This window comes from Echeneis naucrates, chromosome 1, assembly GCF_900963305.1.
Source record: "Echeneis naucrates chromosome 1, fEcheNa1.1, whole genome shotgun sequence".
NCBI classification, from domain to species: Eukaryota; Metazoa; Chordata; class Actinopteri; order Carangiformes; family Echeneidae; genus Echeneis; species Echeneis naucrates.
In genome coordinates this window covers 14285145-14306571 of record NC_042511.1, presented here as the reverse complement: position 1 = coordinate 14306571, position 21427 = coordinate 14285145, and the positions used below count along the sequence as shown (strand labels likewise).

At 39.8% G+C, this 21427-nt stretch overlaps 1 protein-coding gene across 8 annotated transcripts in view; it reads right to left on the bottom strand.

Moving 5' to 3' along the window:
* Positions 1–523: 523 nt before the first annotated feature.
* The window catches only part of klhl5 (kelch-like family member 5), a 49267-nt gene continuing 28363 nt past the window's right edge, over positions 524–21427 (bottom strand). For 6 of the 8 annotated variants that reach the window (XM_029507752.1, XM_029507735.1, XM_029507745.1 and 3 more), the window contains 12 exons: positions 19228–19416; positions 13747–13883; positions 12772–12968; positions 11008–11220; positions 7428–7614; positions 7009–7233; positions 6314–6389; positions 5719–5805; positions 4214–4288; positions 3717–3854; positions 2839–3010; positions 657–713 (listed from right to left, as the gene is read on the bottom strand). In XM_029507752.1, coding sequence (XP_029363612.1) covers positions 657–713; positions 2839–3010; positions 3717–3854; positions 4214–4288; positions 5719–5805; positions 6314–6389; positions 7009–7233; positions 7428–7614; positions 11008–11220; positions 12772–12968; positions 13747–13883; positions 19228–19416 — 1753 coding nt within the window. Of the gene's footprint in view, positions 714–2838; positions 3011–3716; positions 3855–4213; positions 4289–5718; positions 5806–6313; positions 6390–7008; positions 7234–7427; positions 7615–11007; positions 11221–12771; positions 12969–13746; positions 13884–19227; positions 19417–21427 lie in introns of all 8 variants that reach the window. The other 2 variants (XM_029507779.1, XM_029507718.1) reach the window with 1 other exon arrangement.

The window sequence follows — 21427 nt, the reverse complement described above, 5'->3', positions numbered from 1 at the left end:
AAAGTCTTTCTTTTATCTGTCATCAGGTAACAGAGATAGAGAAAAAGGAAAGCGCACACTAAGAGCAGCATAAAAATAATACAGAATATTAAAATAGCTTCAATACACACAATCAGATACTGTTAGGAAAACCAAGAGTGTGAAATGATGAAGCATTCCAACATGGCTTGACAGTCTCTCTGTCTCGCTCACCTTTCTGTCAGCAGAAATTAAAGCTGAAAGCAGCCATGTAGATTTGTGTGTGTCTATGTGTGTTTGTGTGTGTTTGTGTCTATGCCTGTGTTTCCCAACTTGTCTACAGGAACAAAATAATAGGCAAGAAAAAAAAAAGACAAGACAGCAGTTCTGCCATGCTCAAATAAACACTGCATCTCTTCTTCACTGTGGATGTTGGTGGCAGTTCACTTCTGTGGCAGAAGTTATCAGGATGTTCCAATATGAAAACTTAACCAAAGCTTGACCAAAACATCGTAATTGACAATGAACAATCTGTACAGAGAGAAAAGCTTGACTTTGTATGGTGTAAAACCTGAAGAGTGTTCAGCCTTTTTTTTTTTACTTGGTGTAGATAAATCGATCTCTTGTTAAAAGTCACCTTGCCAGTGGTGGCCCAGAGGAGGGTACAGTTCATCAAACATCAATTGTTTGTGTTTGCGTCACAGTCTGACGGCCACCACACACGCTCCTGCCCTGCCCAGACACAGAGGTGCTACCTGAAAGGAAAGAAAAACCGAAGGACGAGAATTTTGGTCAAAGCTGGACATTAAGTGGACAAATTAAGGAAACTGGAAAAGTAATATTTCCCCTTGCATTTCCATAATATCTTACAGTCTTTTCTCAGGCGTCCCAAAAACCCACTCAGACAATTAATTCAAAAAGCTGCTGTTAGAGAAGAAAAAGCAGGAAAATTGGACATATCCCCCACAGGAGTTCAGTCTCTTCACTGTGCTCCAGTATGCCAGAAACCTGATCTGAATTTAAACACTGAAATATTTATCCTTGTATTGGAGTTTCCGTTTCTCTGTGCATGTGTGAGTTACCTCCAGGTTCTTCAGCTTCCTCTCACAGTGTGGAGACATGCAGGTTAGGTTAGTGACTACAAACTACAACTGCTCGTATGTGTGAGTGTGAATGGTTGTCTCTAAACATCTCTATTCATCAGCGCTATGACAGACTAGCAGACTGTGCATATTGAACTCAACTCTCACCGCAGGCCAGCTGGGATTGGTAGAAATAATGGATGGATTCTTTAATGTATTATGTGAAGCACTTTTATTGGTCTTTTTGTATCACATGTATCAGAAAAATAAATGTTATTCTTAGTTGCCATTCTATGTGAGGTGTGTGGGAGCATGTTGGCATGAATGCAGTTGGAAGTAACTTGTTTTGTGGGACGATTATGAGCAGAAGCAGCAGCAGTGGTCGATACAGCTGATGGGGAAAACTGATGCTTGCAGTGTAGCATTGCAGCCTGGAACTATAGCAGTTATACAAATATTTCAAAAATAGAACCAATGGGAAGTCAAGCATTTGTTTTCCATTTGTTTTTTTTTTTCTATTTGTCTCAAGTGATTCAGTCCTGATTTAGTGTGTGACTTCATAAAGAAGTGCAACAACAAACTGGAGGAGAAGCAATAATAAGATATTAGAAATTTCACAAAGTGAGTAACTGAGACCTCCTTCCAAACCGCCCCTTAAATTGCAAAAGTGGGCTTTTATAGCATTAGTACCATATTACCAAAACAGAGGTAAAAATTGTAATAGGTTTTGGCTCACAATCTTTTTGGATTGCTGTGTCAAGTTGTGACCCCTCATCACAACGCTGCTGCTGTTCATGGCAAGTTTAGAGTGAAATAATTTTGCTTCTGTCTCACATACATAAAATTATTCAGATATTAACAGGAAAGTGTCACAGAAATGGCATTCCTGCTTTTTATAGTTTGTGACCATTTAGATTTATCTTGCCACCTCTTGGAGTCACTGGACTTTAAGACTTAATTGCATTGAATCAACAACATTATCCATCTTTCCACAGGCACCAAACAAAATGTGATTCACACAAGAGGTACTAAATTCTTTTTGCTCTAAATGAAGGTCTTTTATCTCTTTGAGGTTGTTTGCTCTTTTGTTTTGTAGCCACAGCTTCTTCACAGATAGTTTGAGCTGTCAGTCACATAATTCCAAACTTAAACTCAGCACACACGTTATGTGTTGGCAGATTTCTGTTAAAGCAAAAAACAGCAGTGATGCTACTTGGATGGATAGACAACATATCTGTTTGTTTGTTTGTTTGCCTCAGTTTTTGACAATGAAAAAAGGATGCATTTAATGGTCTCAAAATGTCCCCTCACATCTCATTTTGCCCTCATCCCTCTGTGCAATTTTGAATGTGCTCAGTATTCTGAGCCCACTTGATCCAAGCATAGTGCATTTTTACGAAATGGCAGATTTCCAGCGACTTTGGTTAGAAATCCTCTGAGGCTATGAAGGAGATGGGGTATAAACTGAAGTGTGATAGATTTCAGCTGAATCAGATCATCCAACATTGAAACAGTCCCCTATATCTCCTATTGTTGCAGTGACAAGAACAAAAATAGCATGAGGAAAACACACATTAACATAACAATGAAAACATACCAGGTCAAACTGTGACTGTGTGTTTATATAACATTTAAACTACTATTTATCACTTATTTTTTATTATTTATTATTATCTTTTTGCTGAACAAGACGTATAAGTGTTCATGAGTGAGTATATTAGTACCATACACAAACATTTACACAAAATAATACATGTATGTCTATAGCCATTGCATCAATTTGTGTCTGGGTGTTTACCTGCGTCCACTCATTTGTCTGAGGATCGTAAGCTTCCACAATATTGAGATACACCTGGCCGTCGTAACCTCCCACAGCATAGAGACGGTCACCAAGGAGGCAAACGCCAACGGCATCTCTGCTAATGCTCATTGGAGCTACTGTCGTCCACACATCTGTCTGAGGGTCATACCTGCACGAACACAAGCACACACACACACACACACACACACACACCACAGATGCAAACATTTTCTTTTCTCTCCTTCTCTTTTTTTCTCTCTGCAGCTAAAATAAAGGCAAAATACTCCTATAATAAATAGCTGTTTATTTAACCAGCAGGCAAACTGTTCGCTGTTCTTATACTGGTTAAACAAATAACAAACAGCATGTTAAGTACTACGGTTCAGAGGTGCAGGTTAGAGCATTCTTGGACTTTGGAGCTAGGCAAAATTTTTCCAGTCATAACACTAAGTGAAAAAAAAAAACAAAAAACACAACACATCCTGACTTCTACATAACAGTATATTGATCTTCATATCCAACCCTTTCCAAGATAGTGATTAAGCATATTTCATAAATTGCTGAATTTTCCCTCTGGAGTTTGCTGCCCCCATAGTGGCAAATATCAAAACTGACGACTACCCTCCTACGTGCAGGTATAACAGTCACATAGACTGTAAATTTATGTATATATGTAAATGAAATGTATATATGCAGAGTTCAAAAGCAGAAACTGCCATCACATAAAAGCAACAACCTCACACCAACTACAACACAAATCAAACTAAAATCCGAGGCATATTTTCATCCAATTTTATACCGGTCGGTTGTGTCTGGTGAACAGTTTGTGGGATACGACTGAACAACCAGTTAATCAAACATAAATTTTGACTTACCTCTCCACACAGTCACTTAACCGAGATGCCAGGGATGAGGCTGGAGCATCATGTCCTCCGATGGCATACAAAAAGCCATGCCATGTGGCAACACCCACACCGCCACGTCTTTTAGCCATAGGGGCACATCCACTCCACCTGTAGGATGTAACCATTACACAAAAAAGAATTTTCCACAAACCTTCACACAAAACTCAAAAAAATCCCCCAAAATGTGCTGCTTCTTCTTTTTTTTTTTTTTAAGGAAATTATTTCCCAGGGACCAAGGAGAACTTCCTCCCAGCTGTTCTAGTGGAGGCTATAATGAGTGCACTCCATAAACAGAAGTTGTTTGAATGTAGTCTATTCTAATGTCCCGAGTGGGTTAGCTGTCTCCTTTGATCTGTGGGTAAATAACCTTATAAGCACAGAGGCGGTTCGCGAGAAAGAAAGGAAGACAGAAAATAAATCAGGAGACAGCAATTAATTCTGGTCATATGAAGTCCCTTGTCTCTGACCTGTTGGTGTGGGGGTCGAAACACTCCACTGAACGCAGGCAGGATGAGCCGTCACGACCTCCAACTGCATACAACCTGAGGAAGACAGAAGCCGGTGTTATTTCTATGGACAAACACACCAAATGACACATACACAGATGGTGACAGGCTGTGTTTGTGTGCGTTGTCAAGTTTTTTAGGGGACAAAGTGAGGTGTGCAAAATCAATCAGCCAGCACTCTTGGTGTGTGTGTGTGTGTGTGTGTACATGAGCCAATGGATATGGAGTTGGAAGGATGAAGAAAAAGTGTGCCAGAGCCAGTGAAACACGTAATGAGCTCCATCAGGCAAAGTGCCCAGAGAATACACAACATATACATGCACTAGCACAAACACAAGCAGCCATGCACACACAACTGCTGGCATGGATAACACAAATCAGTTATGTTTGTATTAGCACCCATAAAGCATTTCTCTGTGGTATCTCTCTGAGGCATAAAAATAATAAAAACAATAGCACAATATTGCGATTTTGATGACATACTGCAGGTTGTAGGATAATTTTGGGGCAAAGGAAAAGAATTATTCAAATCCCACTTTCAATTTATTCAGTTAGCACCAATTAGGAACACCTCGCTAAAATGAAAGTAATAATACTTTGTGTGGATACAAGCTCTAAAGTTCTTTCCAAGGCAATGTATTCAAACCGAACAAAATAAAACAGAAATTCAATTAAAATGACATTGCAAGATAAGTTTCATAAAAGTTTGTCTTGAGTAAAATAAAAAGAATTGACCTTGCAAATTCAATTTCTATTTGTCCTGCAATTTATGCTCCTTTATAAAGATTTTGTTTAGTTTTGTTGAAATTATTTGCCAAAGGTGGGTTTATCTGCATGATGATAGTGGGTTTCTTTACTGCTTCTGTATTCAGAACCATTACTGTTTTATCAAAGAGGCGTCTGATATTTTTCCTCTTCAATACCCTCTTCAATATAAATTGGACAGGCAAAATCGTATATCTGTTATAATGCAGTACAATTCAACAGCACCACAAACTACCTCATTGAAAGTGGGAATAAATCAGCACCTCACTATAACAGTTCTGTCACAAATTGAACAATCTTCATGGGGGATTCAATATAGGACTACAGTTATAGATGGCATCAGTTTTAGCTTGATGCACAGTACTTTGACAATGGATTTGCTATTTTTACACGCGTTTACAAATAATCTGTAGTGGTACAGTTATACAGTACAAATGATGTCCTCTATTGAGTCTAAGTGCAGTGCTTGTTATGCCATTTCAGGTAAAATATATCTGTAGCATTAAGTGACTTTGATTTGGCAGATGCTTTTGTCCAGACCCACTTCAAGTAATTGGATACAGCCATCTACAGAAACAAGGGCAACACATCATAAAAACTTGGTACATGTTTGCTGTTACATTTCCTGCACTTAGAATTAATTTTTTACTTTGCACGAAATGGAGATTTCTGAAGCCATATTTGTGTGAATTTTTACATACTTTCCATTGAGTACAGCTACTCCTACTGTGCTTCTGGGTGTAGCCATACTTGCAACAAAGCTCCACTGTCGGGCTTGGGGGTCCCACCTAGTAGAATTAGTGCAAAACAATACAAAACAACTAAGAGTTAAATAATCCATCAGAAAATCAATAAGCAATAAACTATCATGATAATTAATAATCATTTTGGGTAAAAACATTAAAAAAATACATGCCTAATTTATCTGCATCAAGTTTTTTATGTCAATATTTGTTGATTTCCTTAGATTTCTGCAAGCATAAACCGAATATAATGAATTTTTGATTGGATACGATGTCACTTCGAACGCTGGGAGAAAAGGACAAGCATTGCGCTATGTTCTTACATTATATTAACTAAGTGATTACCTGAGAAAGCCTGATTAGCCAAAAATGAAAGGAATTTTCTGTTGAATCTTAGCTGTGGAGAATGGCTAACCTGAATTTCTTCAGATTTTCCAATAATTGAAATATAGTAAAGAGAGCAGTTAGGATATTGTGTTTTCTCAGCTAAACTGAATGTTTTAGCAAAAACATCCAGTTCCTCTATCTCCAGCTGTATGAAATATCTTCACACCTTTCCACTGTGCTGAGGTAGCTCCAGCCATCATGCCCTCCCACTGCATACATGGGCCCCTCTAGGACTGCTACACCTGCAACACACAACCACATGTGCATGATTAACTCATGGCATCTTACCAAAACAATATCAGCTTGTACACGTTTAGGACAAGGGTGTGAATTTCTATTTTGTGCGCAGGCACACCTCGGGCATTAAGCGTGCAGCGATAGCAACATGTTGACACTTGCATCCCCAAGGGATTTATTTGCCAGAACATCTGCGCTGCCAGATGTGTGCTTGAATCTTTGCCACTGCTCACACACATGTATGTATTTATTAAAACAATGAAGCACTAGCAGAGCATGCTGCATCAAATATTTTCACTGAAATTGTAGGCTTGCACAGTGGGGCGATCGCCCTTACGCATATACAAATTAAGCAGGTAAAATCCACAAAAGCAGCTGAAGTGTCCTTGAGATTGGAAAAAAAAAAAAAACTTTTCAAGCAAGGATACATGTATATATCATAAAAACCTTTTACCCCAAAAAAACATTACTTGCATAATTCCATTGTCAAACTTCAAATACCTCAATCAATGACCTTACAAATAGCTTCTCTAGTATCAGTCAGTGTTTATATAAAAGACTAATTGAATAATTTAGCACTTCACTTTCCAAGCCAATTTTGTTTTTATACAAATTTGTGCTCACCTAAACCATGTCTGTGGGTAGACATGGGAGGCATGACACTCCAGGTTTTACTGTGCGGGTTGTAACATTCCACAGTGTTCAGAGTCTTAAGTCCATCTCGGCCTCCTACGACATACAGACGCCCGTCAAGGACGGCTACACCAAACTGCAGTCTCCGGCCACTCATGGTGGCAACCTGCCTCCATGTGTCCCGACGCAGACAGTACTGCTCAATACTGGTAGCACCTGGAGAACACATAAAAATGTAACATGAAGGAGGATTATGCTGGTCTCTACTTTGAGGTGTTGACTGAACTGTATAGTAATTCCTGAGCCTGCAGTGTCTGAACATTATAAACTTAATGAAAGAGGATTAACTGCAGGACTTTTTCTATTAGGTGTACTTAATAATCTGTATATGTATTTAGTGACTGTTCTACCTTTTGTAGCGTCCATGCCACCCACAGCAAACATAGCCCCAACGGTAGCTTTGCGAGGATGGGTGCGAGGGCTTTGGAGCAGGGGGCGGCGTTGGGGCAAGAGGTGATACTTCATCCCCTCCATCAGCAGTCGCTGACACTCCACACTGTCCCGTAGCAGAGCGTTAGACTCCAGATCTGCCAAAAACTAAACGTGTGCATGTATAAGAACCATTTCCAAAAATGAATGCACAGGGATATAAAAACTGCTGTCAGTGAGGAGCTGACACAAATGCAGACTATGGTGTACAGTGGGTGTAGACCAGTGCACATTACAACGTTATCACCGATTGTGGAGGTCTGAGGGTCAAAAGAAAGCTGTTCTCTCATTGACTGAGAGATTAGATCAGATCAGATCAGAGCAGCGTGCATTCGTGCTCGCACAGACACACACGGTATCACATTCTCACATACGACACAAGAGCATGTATACACTGATGATCTGACACACTAGAAAACTAATCAAACCGGAACATCTCATCAGAATTCTAGTCCATACGCTTTAACCTCATCTATGAGCACCCGCAAACAGACACACACACACACACAATAGAAACACAAATACACACATATGCAGCTATGAAGCCCTTTAATCCACTAGTCTGTTCCTGGAAGCACATCCACAGGAAATCAGGGCCTGTGAGAGAAGCAAGTTTTCCCTGAAGGCAAGAAGGAAAGAATTGCTTGATTTACATTTAGATAGGTATGTGTGTGTGGGTTTGTAAGTGTATGCACATTTGTGTGTGTGTGTGTGTGTTAATAAATGAAAAGCAGTGGAGGTTCCAGAGGGACACAATTTTTTTCAAATAAATCTAATTTTAAGTTTAAAGTTTCCCAACTGTGTGCATACCTGCCTTGGTGTGTACAATGAAGTCAGTGGGGATGTGCAGAAATCGCTCCTAAGATCCAGTCACAGAGAACAAATATTATAAATGATTGGCTATACGATAAAGTATTTGTCCTGCCCCCCATAATTCCAATCCCACCACAAAATGAAACACTTGACCCAAATAATTCAACTTGGTCACTGAATGTAAAATCAATTTTCTCAGTCAGACGTAGAGAGCGTAAAGCAAGCATGCTAAATGGATAAGCAGCTTACACGCCAGGGTGAACCCACATTTTCATTGCATACAATCACTGAGGGACAAATTAAGGTGAACTCTATTTTGGCATTCGTGTGTGTGTGTGTGTGTGTGTGTGTGTGTGTGTGTGTGTGTGTGTGTGTGTGATAAAGACAGGCAGAGATAGAAAACCATGTTTGTCCTCTCCTGTGTTATTTATCCATCACGCTGTGATGATTGAATGTGGAGGGTGAGATAAGACTGAGCCCTGCAGGCACCCCAGCTTCTCCTCTCTGCCCTCTCTTTACCTCACAGTGGATGTAGGAACAATTGCCCCCCCAGTTTCAGCTCAGAAACATGACTTGCACTCCCATGCGCACTAAACAAAACTCAGTCCACCTACAAGACATGCTCTTACTAGCACCTCTCTATCTAGACTTTCCACCTTCCAAGCACACATAATACAAGAATACAGATCAGAAAATATTAGTCATTGAATTAGTGAACTGATTCATAAAAATGTATTTCTCAATATTTTTGATAATCCCTTTTAAGTAATTTAAAATTGATTTTAGATTTCACCACTGTGCTCCAGACTGAAACATCTCACCAACTGTAGGAAGGATTTGCTATGAAATGTGTGGTTATGTGGGAAAAACTACGCTATCTAACAGTGGATATCTTGGTGTAGTTGGACAACATGTTATAAAAACAAGTTGTGTCTCAGCCTAAGTACTTTTTCTACCCTGTCTGATTTGCGATCACAGATGCTCTTCTAAGACGATCAGATGATTAGTGTGTTTGTCTCTGTGTCTGTTTGCGTGTGTGTGTCAAAGTGATAATGGGGGAAAGGGATTAAAGGTATTAATCTGGTGAACTGACATCCACTTGATTAATCACATGGTGCCCTAAATGGAAAACTGACTAATTGGTTGATGAATATTGATCGGTTGTGTATGTGAGGCCTAGTTGTTGCTTTATTGACATGTCACAGTTATGAGGTTGCTAAATGTTAATTCATCTCTCAGTTAAGCATTGTAGCGCAGGCATGGAGGTGATAGATTGTTAAGTGATGAATAAACCCTTAGCTCTATGCCTTTTGCTGTTGCTCTCTCCACTCTCAGATTCTTCCACTGCTCTACCTCTCTGCCATCCATCTTCTCCCTGATTACATGTTACAGCTACTTGCGATTTCAGCTGACCCGGGCAAAGGTATATATCTGAGATGTTCAGGTTGTATACTGTGCCAGTGCAAAAGCAGGATATATAGAGGCAGGCAGAAAAGATAGAAAGAGCAGGGTAAGGCCACAAAGGGAGTTTTATGCCTACACTTTCTTTATATATAGAGAGGGATGTGACTGATGAGGAAGATGAAGGAAACAGATTATTCAGCTGCGGTTAAGAGACACATCACACTTAATTAGGTTTAAAATGTGTGTGATTGTGCATTTTAAGATCTTGGCAGTAACTGGGGTTTTTCCTATCATATAAACTTCTGTGCATCAAATTACCACTAAAACACTCCTCACTTGCTAGAAAGAGGGAGAGGAGGAGGAGAAACAGCATGCAGAGACTTGCACACACTTAGGCACACAAAACAAACACGAGCACACACCTGACAGAATAGCGGTTGTGATCTACAGTTATTGTAATGGCTATAGTCCTTCTAATTGCCTGAAGAGGATTGTGAGACAATGAAGAGTGAGACAAATTGGAGCCAGGAAGAGGGTGAGAAGAGGGAGGAAGAGACCATGAGATAAATTTTGCCGTGGGAAAAAGCCAGCAGCTCATCAGGAGGAAGACTGACCAACTCTTTATCCATACTTTACTGCCACAATGTGAAGACATGAGCTTTGACAAAGGTCTGATAAAGTGATAAAGTTCAAGTTTATGTTGATTGATGCCTCTACCAGTAAACACAGCACATAATGTTCTCTTAAAAAATTTATTTATCCTTTCACTGTTTGCTTCACAGCAATAGTCATTTTTAACAATTTAACTGATTTATGAGTGAGAGACAAAAAGAGACAAAGGGACAGAGACAGCAAAATGGAAAAGTGGAACAGAGGGAGCAGCATTAATAGGATATAACATGAAACTGCACACAACCCTTTGAGATCATATATGCTTATTTATAGGGTTATTTAGTAATTCCAAATGCACAAACTCCTATTACTATCTATGCCGGATTTTTCAGTTAAAGCACTGACAAGTGTTGGCATCAGCCAGATCTACAGGAATACATAAACACTGTGTGTTTATCTGTGACATTTTTAAAATGTTTCAAAGTCTGTTGTCTTGTTTCCTCCATAAACTAGGTTAACACAGAGAGAGACGCAGATTGCAAATTTGAGAAAATAGAGCACTGATATTGGATCAGTGTTCAGCTCAGACTAAGTACAGAACCATTCCTCCAAGATAAACAAATTATTGTCAAATTGTTACCAAATAATACTTTATGTGATATAAGTGTTCACCTGTGGCTGCAGCAGTGGCAGTCTGATGTGAGCCAACAGCAAAGGCAGGTGGTGTTGCCGAGTGGGGGCATCATGACGGACCCACGTGAGCAAAGAGGTTACCACAGTTTCCTCGTCTGGTACGTTGATGTCATCAGAAGTGATCAACCTCTCCATCTCCTCCACCGGGAGCAACAAGAACTCTTGACTTCCCACCACCTCCAAAAAGTGATCCTGGTGGGCAGAGAGAGAGAGAGGGTAAAACAGGGGAGTGGATGAATTCCATGCTTGAGTAGATAAGCAAAGGCATATTCATTTTTAAAGAGTAAAGCTGAATGAATAATGTATTGCACAAGAAAGAGGGGAATACGGACAAGAAAAAAAAAAACAATAGGGAGTTTTAGTGTGGAGAGAGATTAAGGGTTGCAAGGAGGCAAGAAAAGAGAAAAAGAGGTAAATGAGGGCTTTAGAAAGGTCAGAGAATGGTGGATGAGAAAAGCTGAAAAAGATTAATAATTTCAGGACTTTCTGTATTTGAGAAGACACTAGAGTTGCAAATAATAATTTTCATGAACTGAATTAATCAATAAATTGTTTTGTCAGAACAACATATTTAGCTATGCAGCTTCATAAAGCACAAGGTGACATTTTCACGAGAAATGTTTAACTATCACAAGACACAATCCTAAGAAGCTTCCTCCAGTATGCTGTTTTTGTTTTAAATCATTTATTAATTCTTAAAATAGTTGCAAATTAAGTAGGTGCACTGCTTACTTTAATATGAATGGATTCAAGGTTTGAAAGAAATATTAAATATTTCAATGTATAGGCCAATATGGAAACACCAGTTACGGCACGTAGCCTCAGCAAGAGACAATGTTGTGCATAGTAGATGTGTGCAACTGCATCAGCATTGCCAATAAGCTTGGTGATGATGATAATGGCAATGGACATTCTTGATGTTATACTCCATATAGTTAGCCAGACCTCTTACAGACATTTTTCTGTGTTTGAGCAAGAGATTTTTTTGTTCAGTCATTTTGGGGGAATGAAAACGACATATAAATCTCACCTGCTTCCCGCATAAATAAAAAATGAAGAGTAAAAAAATAAAAAGAGAATTCAAAGCACTCATCTCTACGAAGTCAGACTTTTGTGTTGCTCTGTAATAATTCTGAGTTTTTATGTGTATAATAGAAAATGTGTGTTTAAATGGATTACAGACAGGCAGACCATCACATTGAAAGTAAACCACCTCTATGACATAATTACCCCAGATTAAAGTTTAACAATAATCCACTTAGAGAGAGAAAGACAGGAACAGTGACACTGACAGAGACTGACACACAGAGAGAGCCTGGTTGAAGAAAGAGGCATCTAAAGACAGGAGAGAACGAGAAAAGAAAAAGAATAGTCAAGTCGAAAAGGAGCTATTTCATCGTCTCCATAGCAACCCTTTGCTGAAAACAGCTATTGTGGCAGTGATGGTGGTGTGGTGTGTTGTGAATGAGAAACTGATTTGTTACAGGAAATAACGTGTAGGCTGAATAATGACCAAACTCTAGGTACATCTGTGTAGAAGTGGTGAAGAAAAGCTCTGAAATGGGAAAGTTCAAAGAAAACCTGAATTTTGCTGTAACATTTATCTCCTACAACATAAAAATCTGTAGTCTAACCGGATTGACCATTATTTTCCGATCTTTCCATAAGCTGCTCTTTCATTAATTTTCTCGTGGTGGCTCTACAAACATTGGAGGTATAGATGTAAACTGGCTATATGCGCACCATAGTGTAGGCGTGAGCAGCCCTCTGCAGGTCATGGCAGCCCTGAGCGTCAGCATAGGAGCGGATGCCCAGACAATTGGAGGGGTGGAGCTGCTTCATGAGGAAGGAGCAGCAGGCCTGAACCACAGATGACAGCTGCAGTAGGCAAGAGGCTGACAGCAGAGATTCAATGGTGTCCTCCCTCAACTCAAGACGGCCTGGTTGTCAGAGTGAGGGGATGGAGAAGAAAACAGATAAAGAAAAAAAAAGATGTCACAAAGGAGCTGTATTAAGAATTGTCTACCATCTTAGGTATCTAAAGAGTTTGGTCTAGACCTGCTCTATATGTAAAGTGCCTTGATGTGACTTTGTTATGATTTGGCGCTATACAAAAAAATCTGATTCGATCTGATTTGATTAGGTAAATGGTTATGGAAAGCTCACAAATTATACCATTCTACACATAATCTAAATCACTTTTCTTTTATTATTTATTAAAAACAAATTCACAGTTAGATTGATCGGAAGCTTTCAGTCACTGGCTTCTAAAGTCTAAGGCCGGCAATATTCAGGAGTTTTCTTTTTTTCCTAAAAAAAAAATAAATCAAAAACCAACAAAAACAGAAACAAAACAAAACCCATAATGTGTTAGTCAGTTTCAACTCTATTTATTGCACTGAGCTCCAAGCTGCACACAGCAGTGGATTTATACGTGCTTGGTGACAAAAATAACACAATATTGTGTTGGCTTTTCTTTCTTGAAATTTGTTAGAACTAAAAAATATCTATGTTCTTGTAAAACCCAAAACCTTCATTCAAAAGGACTTCAATAGTTGGTCGGTTGTAACTTCTGAAGTAAAATACATCAACTCACACTAACGCTGCATATATCAGAACTTGGGTGTGAGTTTAAATAGTATTTTCTAGAACAAAAAAAAAAAACAAAACCTAAACTTGACAGTATGTACTTTTCTGATAAGGTAACAATGTACTTACCTGTATATGCATACTGCACCAGTACCCACAATGCATCAGGGTCCACTCCCTCCATCTTCACCTCATCCTGCTTAGCCTCCCGAACATCACTGGTAAACATGGCTGCAAAGTAGTCTGATACGGATGAGAGGACCAGCCTGTGAGAAGAAGGTGTCAGGCCTTAGTCAGAGAGGATGGGCAGTTGTAATGGAGGAAAAGAGCACTCTGACCTTGCTGACAGGACAAGTCTGGACTGTCAGGGAAAAGATGAATAGCAGAGATCCGTGGGGGGGGGGGGGGGGGGGGGGGGGGGCAGCCGGGACAATGATGACACAACCAGAAAATGCACAGTATTCATCCTGTATCATCATATAACCCTATCACCTCACACCATGACAACAGATAAGACTAAAACATCTCTTTTGCTCTTTTAGTTCTTACGTCACTGTTCATGACACTTTTTGAACAACAGTGTAAGACTATGGATATCTTCCTGGAAACACAATGCATGCATCAACTCCTCCCGTTTCATGATAGCTAGCTTTTTGAGCTGCTCCTCATAATTTGCAGACAGCACCTATTAGATCTAGAGCTTAGAGCCCATAAACTAACATTTAGCCTATGCAATGCGTGGAGCTCTACGACAGCTGCGTGACTGAAGGTCACAAGAGTTGTGTTTTCTACTATAAGCTACCAACAAACATTTGCCATAATGGGAAGTCAGCACCTTTAGTAGAGGTAGGAGAGCTGATGTAAGCGGGAAAGTATCAGGTAAGTGTCAAAGGTAACCAACCACAACAGACAAATTAGAATCACGGCCTGTCAGACAGGCTTATGGATTTGAAAATGACACAAACTAAAATGCTGACATTTAGTCATACATGCAAAGAGTTAAATGCTTTATTCTTTTCCCATCTTTTATTCTATACAAGTGCTTTTGACAGATATAAATAAGCCCCTTTAAGACCGCTTTACATTGATGTGATAACGATTTCATGTCAGCCACTAGTTGGGATAAGCACCCTTGGTCAAATATAATATCAAGCTAAATCAAATAAAAATCTTTCATATTTGCAGAGCTGCTTTGTCATGTCACCGTCTTTTTTCTCTCCATATGTGTGCATATGTGTGTGTGTGTGCACAAAGGCAGACCTGCATTCAGCTGTGAGTGATTAGGAGTTGGACCGTGTTGTAAGTGAGAAAGAAGACATCCAAACACTGGCTAATGCTGAATGCAAGAGGCGTGCGTGTTACAAAAACAATTACAATTAAAAACAATGTTAGACTAGCACAAAATCTAGTGAAGTGAAAGTAAAAGTATCCCCCAAAAATAATACTCAAGTAAAGTACAGATACTCAAAAGTACAGTACTCAAGTAAATTTACTTCGTTACTGTCCACCCCTGCTGATTGGCTAGTGATTTTAGTTTGGTTGGGAGGGAAAGCTGTGTTACTCTCATTCTATAGATAGATGAACTCAACTGACTGCTCCAGCCTGACAATATCCTGCATCTACAGGTTTGTTTTGTTAATGTTGATCTTTTTTTAATCGCACTCCAACGACACGGAGATCCAACACGGTGCGGGAGTACTTTGAGCCCTGCATAACATACTCATGTCTGCTGGCACATTAAAAAAAAAAAAAAAAAAAGCTTTGCGTGAGCCTTAGGCATCTCCAGATGTTTGTACACACTGACCTTATTGACATTTCTTCATGTCATCCTGTAACTCTGCAGATGATCTAGAGTTCTTACTTTGTTTGCTGGTTAACATGTACACGCATAACAATATAAAGAAAGACTTAGTCCCACTCAAATCAAGGCATGCACCATAAAAAACCAATGGTCAGTCCCCACCACCAGAAAGAACATTATTAAATCTGCCTATGCCATTCACAGCTGGTTAGCTGAGGGAGGACAGACAAAAAGAAAGAATGAGAAGAATGGTTAATCTAAGTTCCATACAAAATTTAGCGGTGATTGAGTAAGTGGAAAAGATGCACAAAGAGATGGGAGGAGAGGAAGATGGAGTGTTTTTTTTATCCAAAAGGTCACTTTTTACTTAAATCTCCACAGCAAAACATTACCCTTTTATGCCAAAATAATCTCATAGAAATAAATAAAGTATCAAAACAGCCAGAAAGTAGTCAATTATAAATATTTATGTGGATTTTTTTTAAAGGTAAGATAAGGGTACTTTATTAATGCCATGTTGGGAAATTTGTTATTACAGCAGCAACCATAGGTGTAGAAAAAAAAGCAAGAATGTAAACAAAATACAAACGGCAATATAAAATGGCAGTGATAAAGATTTTCCTTCCTACCCTCTTGGTGACGTCTTTGAAAATGACTCTGTGAAACATATACTATACCCTTGTCTCTGACAGAATTGTAGAGCTAAGTATTTTTGATGTCCTGTCCCCCATATAGTTTATGATAAATCAACTAATCTGGTTTAAACTCAAATTAAAATTGTGTGCTGTTTAGTAATTTTTAGATTTCTAAATGGTCATTCTGCTGAGTTTCTGCTTTTGCAGTTTTTATGTCCTTTTTTGACTTGAATGTGTGAGCGGTGTGTATGTGTGCGTGTACGCGCGGGCACTGAATATGTATGAATTGTGTACTTGTGTATAATCTCATTACTGAGTGTGACACCAGGACCTTGACAGATAGCCTGAAGCACAGATGAGGAGTGTGCATGTCTTTTTACAGAGAAAGATGTCAAAGATGTGATGCTCTAAGGAAATCAGAGCATACAGCAGTGGGATATTTACATACCAACGCAAATGCAGTGTGTTGAAGACAGAGACATGGCAGACAGTGTGTCACACTATAAAGGAAACAATGGCGAGTAGATAAAATGCCACAGTGAGTAGAGTAGGAAACAGATGAGTTGGACTCAGGAAAGGAGACCAAGAGCTGGAAGCTCAACAGTCTGCTTGTGTGTGGATGTGCTACATGCTGCAGATATACAATGGTGGAAAAACCGAGAACGTGAAAAACAACAGGAGGGTTGGTAGGAGAGACACACTTCAATATTGTAACTCAGGGAGCCATAGGAAAAATTACATTTTTAGCAGTGTGGCTTCAACATGGCAACATGTTGGTCTGTGAATTCCAGCCCTTTGCCGAGAATGAACTATCTTAAAAAACAAACATCTGTTGGATGGATTTGAAGGGGATGACTCCAATGAGTTGGGTAATTCCTGAGTTTTCATTTAACACCACTAGCTCACAGTCGCAATCAAAACATACCAACTACTGTACAACTGCACTTTGCAAAAACCTTGAAAAGCTAGAGCAAGCCGCAAGCAGCACTAATGAGCTTTTTATGGTTTGGTGCAAAAAGAGATGAAAAAAAATACACTGTGTGAGGAAACTTATTTGGAGTGCCACAAAATGAGTTATGCTTTATCACTATACTATATAAAAGATCAACTGATCTGGTTTGGCAAATGCACATCCTGTTAACAACTCCTCCTCCACTAAAGGACAGCTTTCAAATGATTACCCCAACTTTTCTATAGGACCCTGTGGGATTGTCTCTCATGCAGTGGATTACACTGTCCAGAATGGGGCAAAATGGCTATATCCTCTTTGTCTTGTTGTACTAAACCATAGTGTGCACTTAATGAGTTTGCAAAACATACCTACTGATCAACAAAAATGCTACACAGAATATGCTGAATGGATACTAACTGGAATCAGCATGCTTACAGAGGTGTTCAGATTGCGCTACAAAAACTGATTTGCAAGATACTGTATTTTCAAAGGGTACAGCCCCTGTGCTCTAGTTTTTTAAAGTACCCACAGAGCCTGAGTTTTTCCTCAAATAGCACTTCTGGCAACAAACTCTGCAAGCAATAAGCATTTACGCTATAAACACAACACATATGGCCTATTCAGCATTTATTGTGCATTTGTTTATGTGTACCTGTAGTGTGGAGAGAGACAGAGAGACAGAGAGTAAGAAGGTGTATGTTTTGTTCCCAGAAAAGCATTTTATCCTACACTTACAATAAATCAATTGCGAACACTTTCAAGCAAAGATGTCTTACTCCCACCCTCTTACTGGCATACAAAAACACAAATCCACACAACTTCAGACATCAGCACACTCTTTCACATACACCATTAGGATTCTTATACAGCAGTGCCTTTTGTTTGTCACCATCTGTGCCTGGAGGACTAAATCAAATGAGGCAGGAGAGGATGGTAGTGAGAGAAAAGGGGTCTTTCTGTTAGTGGAGGGCCGTGCTCTGTCTCATCCCCGTACAGATGGATCCTGCTGCTGCAGCAATGGCCACATGCCCAGTGAGTAACAGTGACAGAGCAGAGTGTGGCAGGGGGCTATGAGGTGGATGACATGTGTGTGTGTTTGATGCCTGATTCAGAGGCTTACTTGACTTGACTATGTGTGATACAGAGAGACTACAAAAATAAAAGGGAACTTTTATGAGCATGACTGCGCTTCTGCTATGTCTGTGAAGGTTTCTTGCCACAGTGTGTTGTGTGTAATTGTGTCATCCCGTGTATAAATATGTAAACCATGTTGAAATGTTTTGGTAAATGTGTAAGCATTCAATGCAAGAGTTCCACAACAAATGTTTCTGCATGTGCATGTAGCACAAAGTTTGACATGATGTTGGATTTAAGGCTCCTACTGATTATTATTTTCACTACTTGAACTTAATTGATCTGTTAATTGCTTTACTGTCACAATTTTCTGCCAAGTACATCAAGTTGCCTACATAGAAGAGATGGCCAAGATAAATACCTGCCCAAAGCCGGCTGATTAGTCAGCTAATAACTCATCTGGGCACTACAACACAGGCATTACACAGGTTTGTGACGCTGCAGGAAACAAATCATGTGTAATCTAGAAACGCATTGTTAAATAATTACGAAAATGAATGAACTACAATTTTAATAATTAAACTAATGCATTTAGCAAGTCATTAACAACCAAATGTAGCAAATGTTAATGGCTTGCATAATTTCAAATGTGAGGATTTTTCCCACTTTTATATCACTGAAAATTGAAATTGACTCACCTTAGCTGAAAAAAAACAAAACAACTGAACTAAAATCTAGCTAAAAATATTAACCAATAATATTTGTAAACATAGGAGTAGCACGGCGGCATAGTGGTTAGCGCTGTTGCCCCACAATAAGAAGGTCATGGGCTCGTTTCCCGGGCCTGGGGCCTTTCTGAGCGGTATTTGCATGTTCTTCCCATGTTTGCGTGGGTTTTCCCCCACTGTCCAAAGACATGCATGTTCAGGTTAATTTGTGACTCTAAATTTCCTGTAGGTCTGAGTGTGACTTCTCTGTATGTTTACCCTGTGATGGACTGGCAACCCATTCACAGTGTATCCCACCCTCTCCACAACTCAGAAACTGATAAGCAGGACAAGATGAATGATTGGATGAATGAAAACATAAACATTAGCATCTATTCACTGTCAATCTTATGTGCTTGTGTAATATCTGTTTTGTCCCACCTGTGTGCAGGTATCCGTCGGTCTCCAGCTACCAGTATGATGTCACACAGCTGTCGGCTCCTCAGGTAGCCCTCCATCTTGCGGAAGGTGACATCGGCGTGGGACAGAGCAGTAAACATACACTCTTCTGGACACGCACACGGCTCCATCGACATGCATGAGGACAGAGTGGCACTGCTGTTAGAAGTCCTGTATGCACACAGACACGCAGACAAAGACAAACATTCACACAATTACAACCACACAGACAAACAGAAAGAAAAACAAGGAGATGGAGGTTTTGAGTGCATGTGTTGATGCTTATTCTCTTTTGCTGGAGACAAAAACACAGATGTGTGTAGAGCGCTACACCACCTGCTCTGTGTCATCCTTATGCCATAATTTTCTTTGTTCCGTTCCCTCACACATATTCACGCTCCCTTTCACTTTTTAAACAGGGTTACAGTATGTCGCCAGGAGCAGACAAAAGCTCTTTAATGGTCCAATTACTAGGAGTAAATGGCCAGATAAATTTAGCCCACTTAAAAGAGAAGCTGCCAATTAAATAGCTGTGGGAGCTGAGCCCATAGGATATGCAGTAATTTACTCTGCTCCCTAATGGCAACCAGTTTCCTTGTATCTATACCAACAACGGGAAATGAAGGGTTTTGAGCAGGATGGCTTCAACATTCGTTATTCACTGGTGGAAGTGTCGAAGCCCACGGCTGCTATGTCTTATTCTTCCAGTCAGAGCTGATGAAGAATGTTTTTGTGAGGGGGATAGAGAGAGAGAGAAAGTTAGTGCGTTCTTCAGAATCATAAGCCATCCTGGCCCCTCAAACCAGCATTTAATTTATGAGAGCCAAAGCTGCTACTTCAATTTTTTAATTTAAAAGCAGAAATGGCAGAAAAGGCCCTCCAGCACAACGAGATAAGATACTCTAAGGAAAATGTCACTTTGAATCTTCTGATATGTAATTTTAATGTTTGTAATTTAGTTACATAATAGTATTTTTATATATGTCAGTAGCCCTCTGTCATCTAGTTAATAGGTTTTCTGTGGATTTTTTACTTGTGCTATAATGAAGAACAGAACAAATGTACACTACATGGAGTGTCAAAAAGGTTTTTTGAAGTGACAGATACAGGTAAGTATCATCTAATTTACAAAAGCCCTTGGATTCATTCTCTTTGCTTCACTCTCAATGCTTCAGCTTTGGTCAAAAGATAAATAAGCAGCAACCCACCACATAATACACCATCTAGCATCATGAGAGAGTAGAGAGTATAATGCAGCCCCAGAAAAATAGATAAAGAAAATAAAACCTTGGACTAATATTTACCCACTGGCCAGAAAAGTGATTGCAAACACATGACAATGTTTCTTAATGTCTTTCAAATTTCTAAAAAGGCAACAATTTCTCAATAAATTCACCATATAAACTGTCATATGTCAATGTTAATCTATAACATGTTTAAAGCTCTCAGACACTATCAATGAAAGTTGCAAGAAACTATCGAGCACAGAAACTGGCTGTGTGTGCTGCTGCTGAATTGCCACAGCAGGAGTCATCTTCCCCTTGCTCCCCCACATCTGTCTCCTGTCCTTACATTTATATCTGTGACTAATCTCATCCATCACTCACTTCATTTCACCTCATCCCGTCCTCCCATCATCCATCTTTGCCTCTGTTTCCTCTCCCTACCCGATTTTCACTGTCTAAGGAGGCTTTTTGGGTAGCTTTCCTATCCTCTTGAATGTGTGTCAGTGTGTATGTAGACGAATGGTGTGGCTAAATACTGCCAAAGAGGTGGCTTTGAAGTGGGGGGAACATTGCCTTCCAGTCCTCTTAATTGAGCCTGGCAGGCACTCAATGTGGTCAGAGAGGGGAAAACAGAGAGAGGAGAGAGAGAAAGAGAGAGAGAGAGACTGTGTCTAGGGCAAATCAACACCACAAGGCCAAATTTTTTCAACCTCTGCACCAGGCAAGGACAGTCACACAACTTCTGTAAGCTGATCGAGGATGTGATCATACAACCAGTTTGCCTGACTGGTCACATGTTGCACCCTGAGCACTGGAAACACCAGTATTAGAGGAGGGAAGGCTGGATGGAGGGTTGGATGAAGAAAAAAATAGAGAGGAGTAGATGAGTAGAGCCAAGTCAAGCTATCAGCCACTCTGGGATTCAGTAACCGTCCCCTCCTGTGATCCCATTTGGG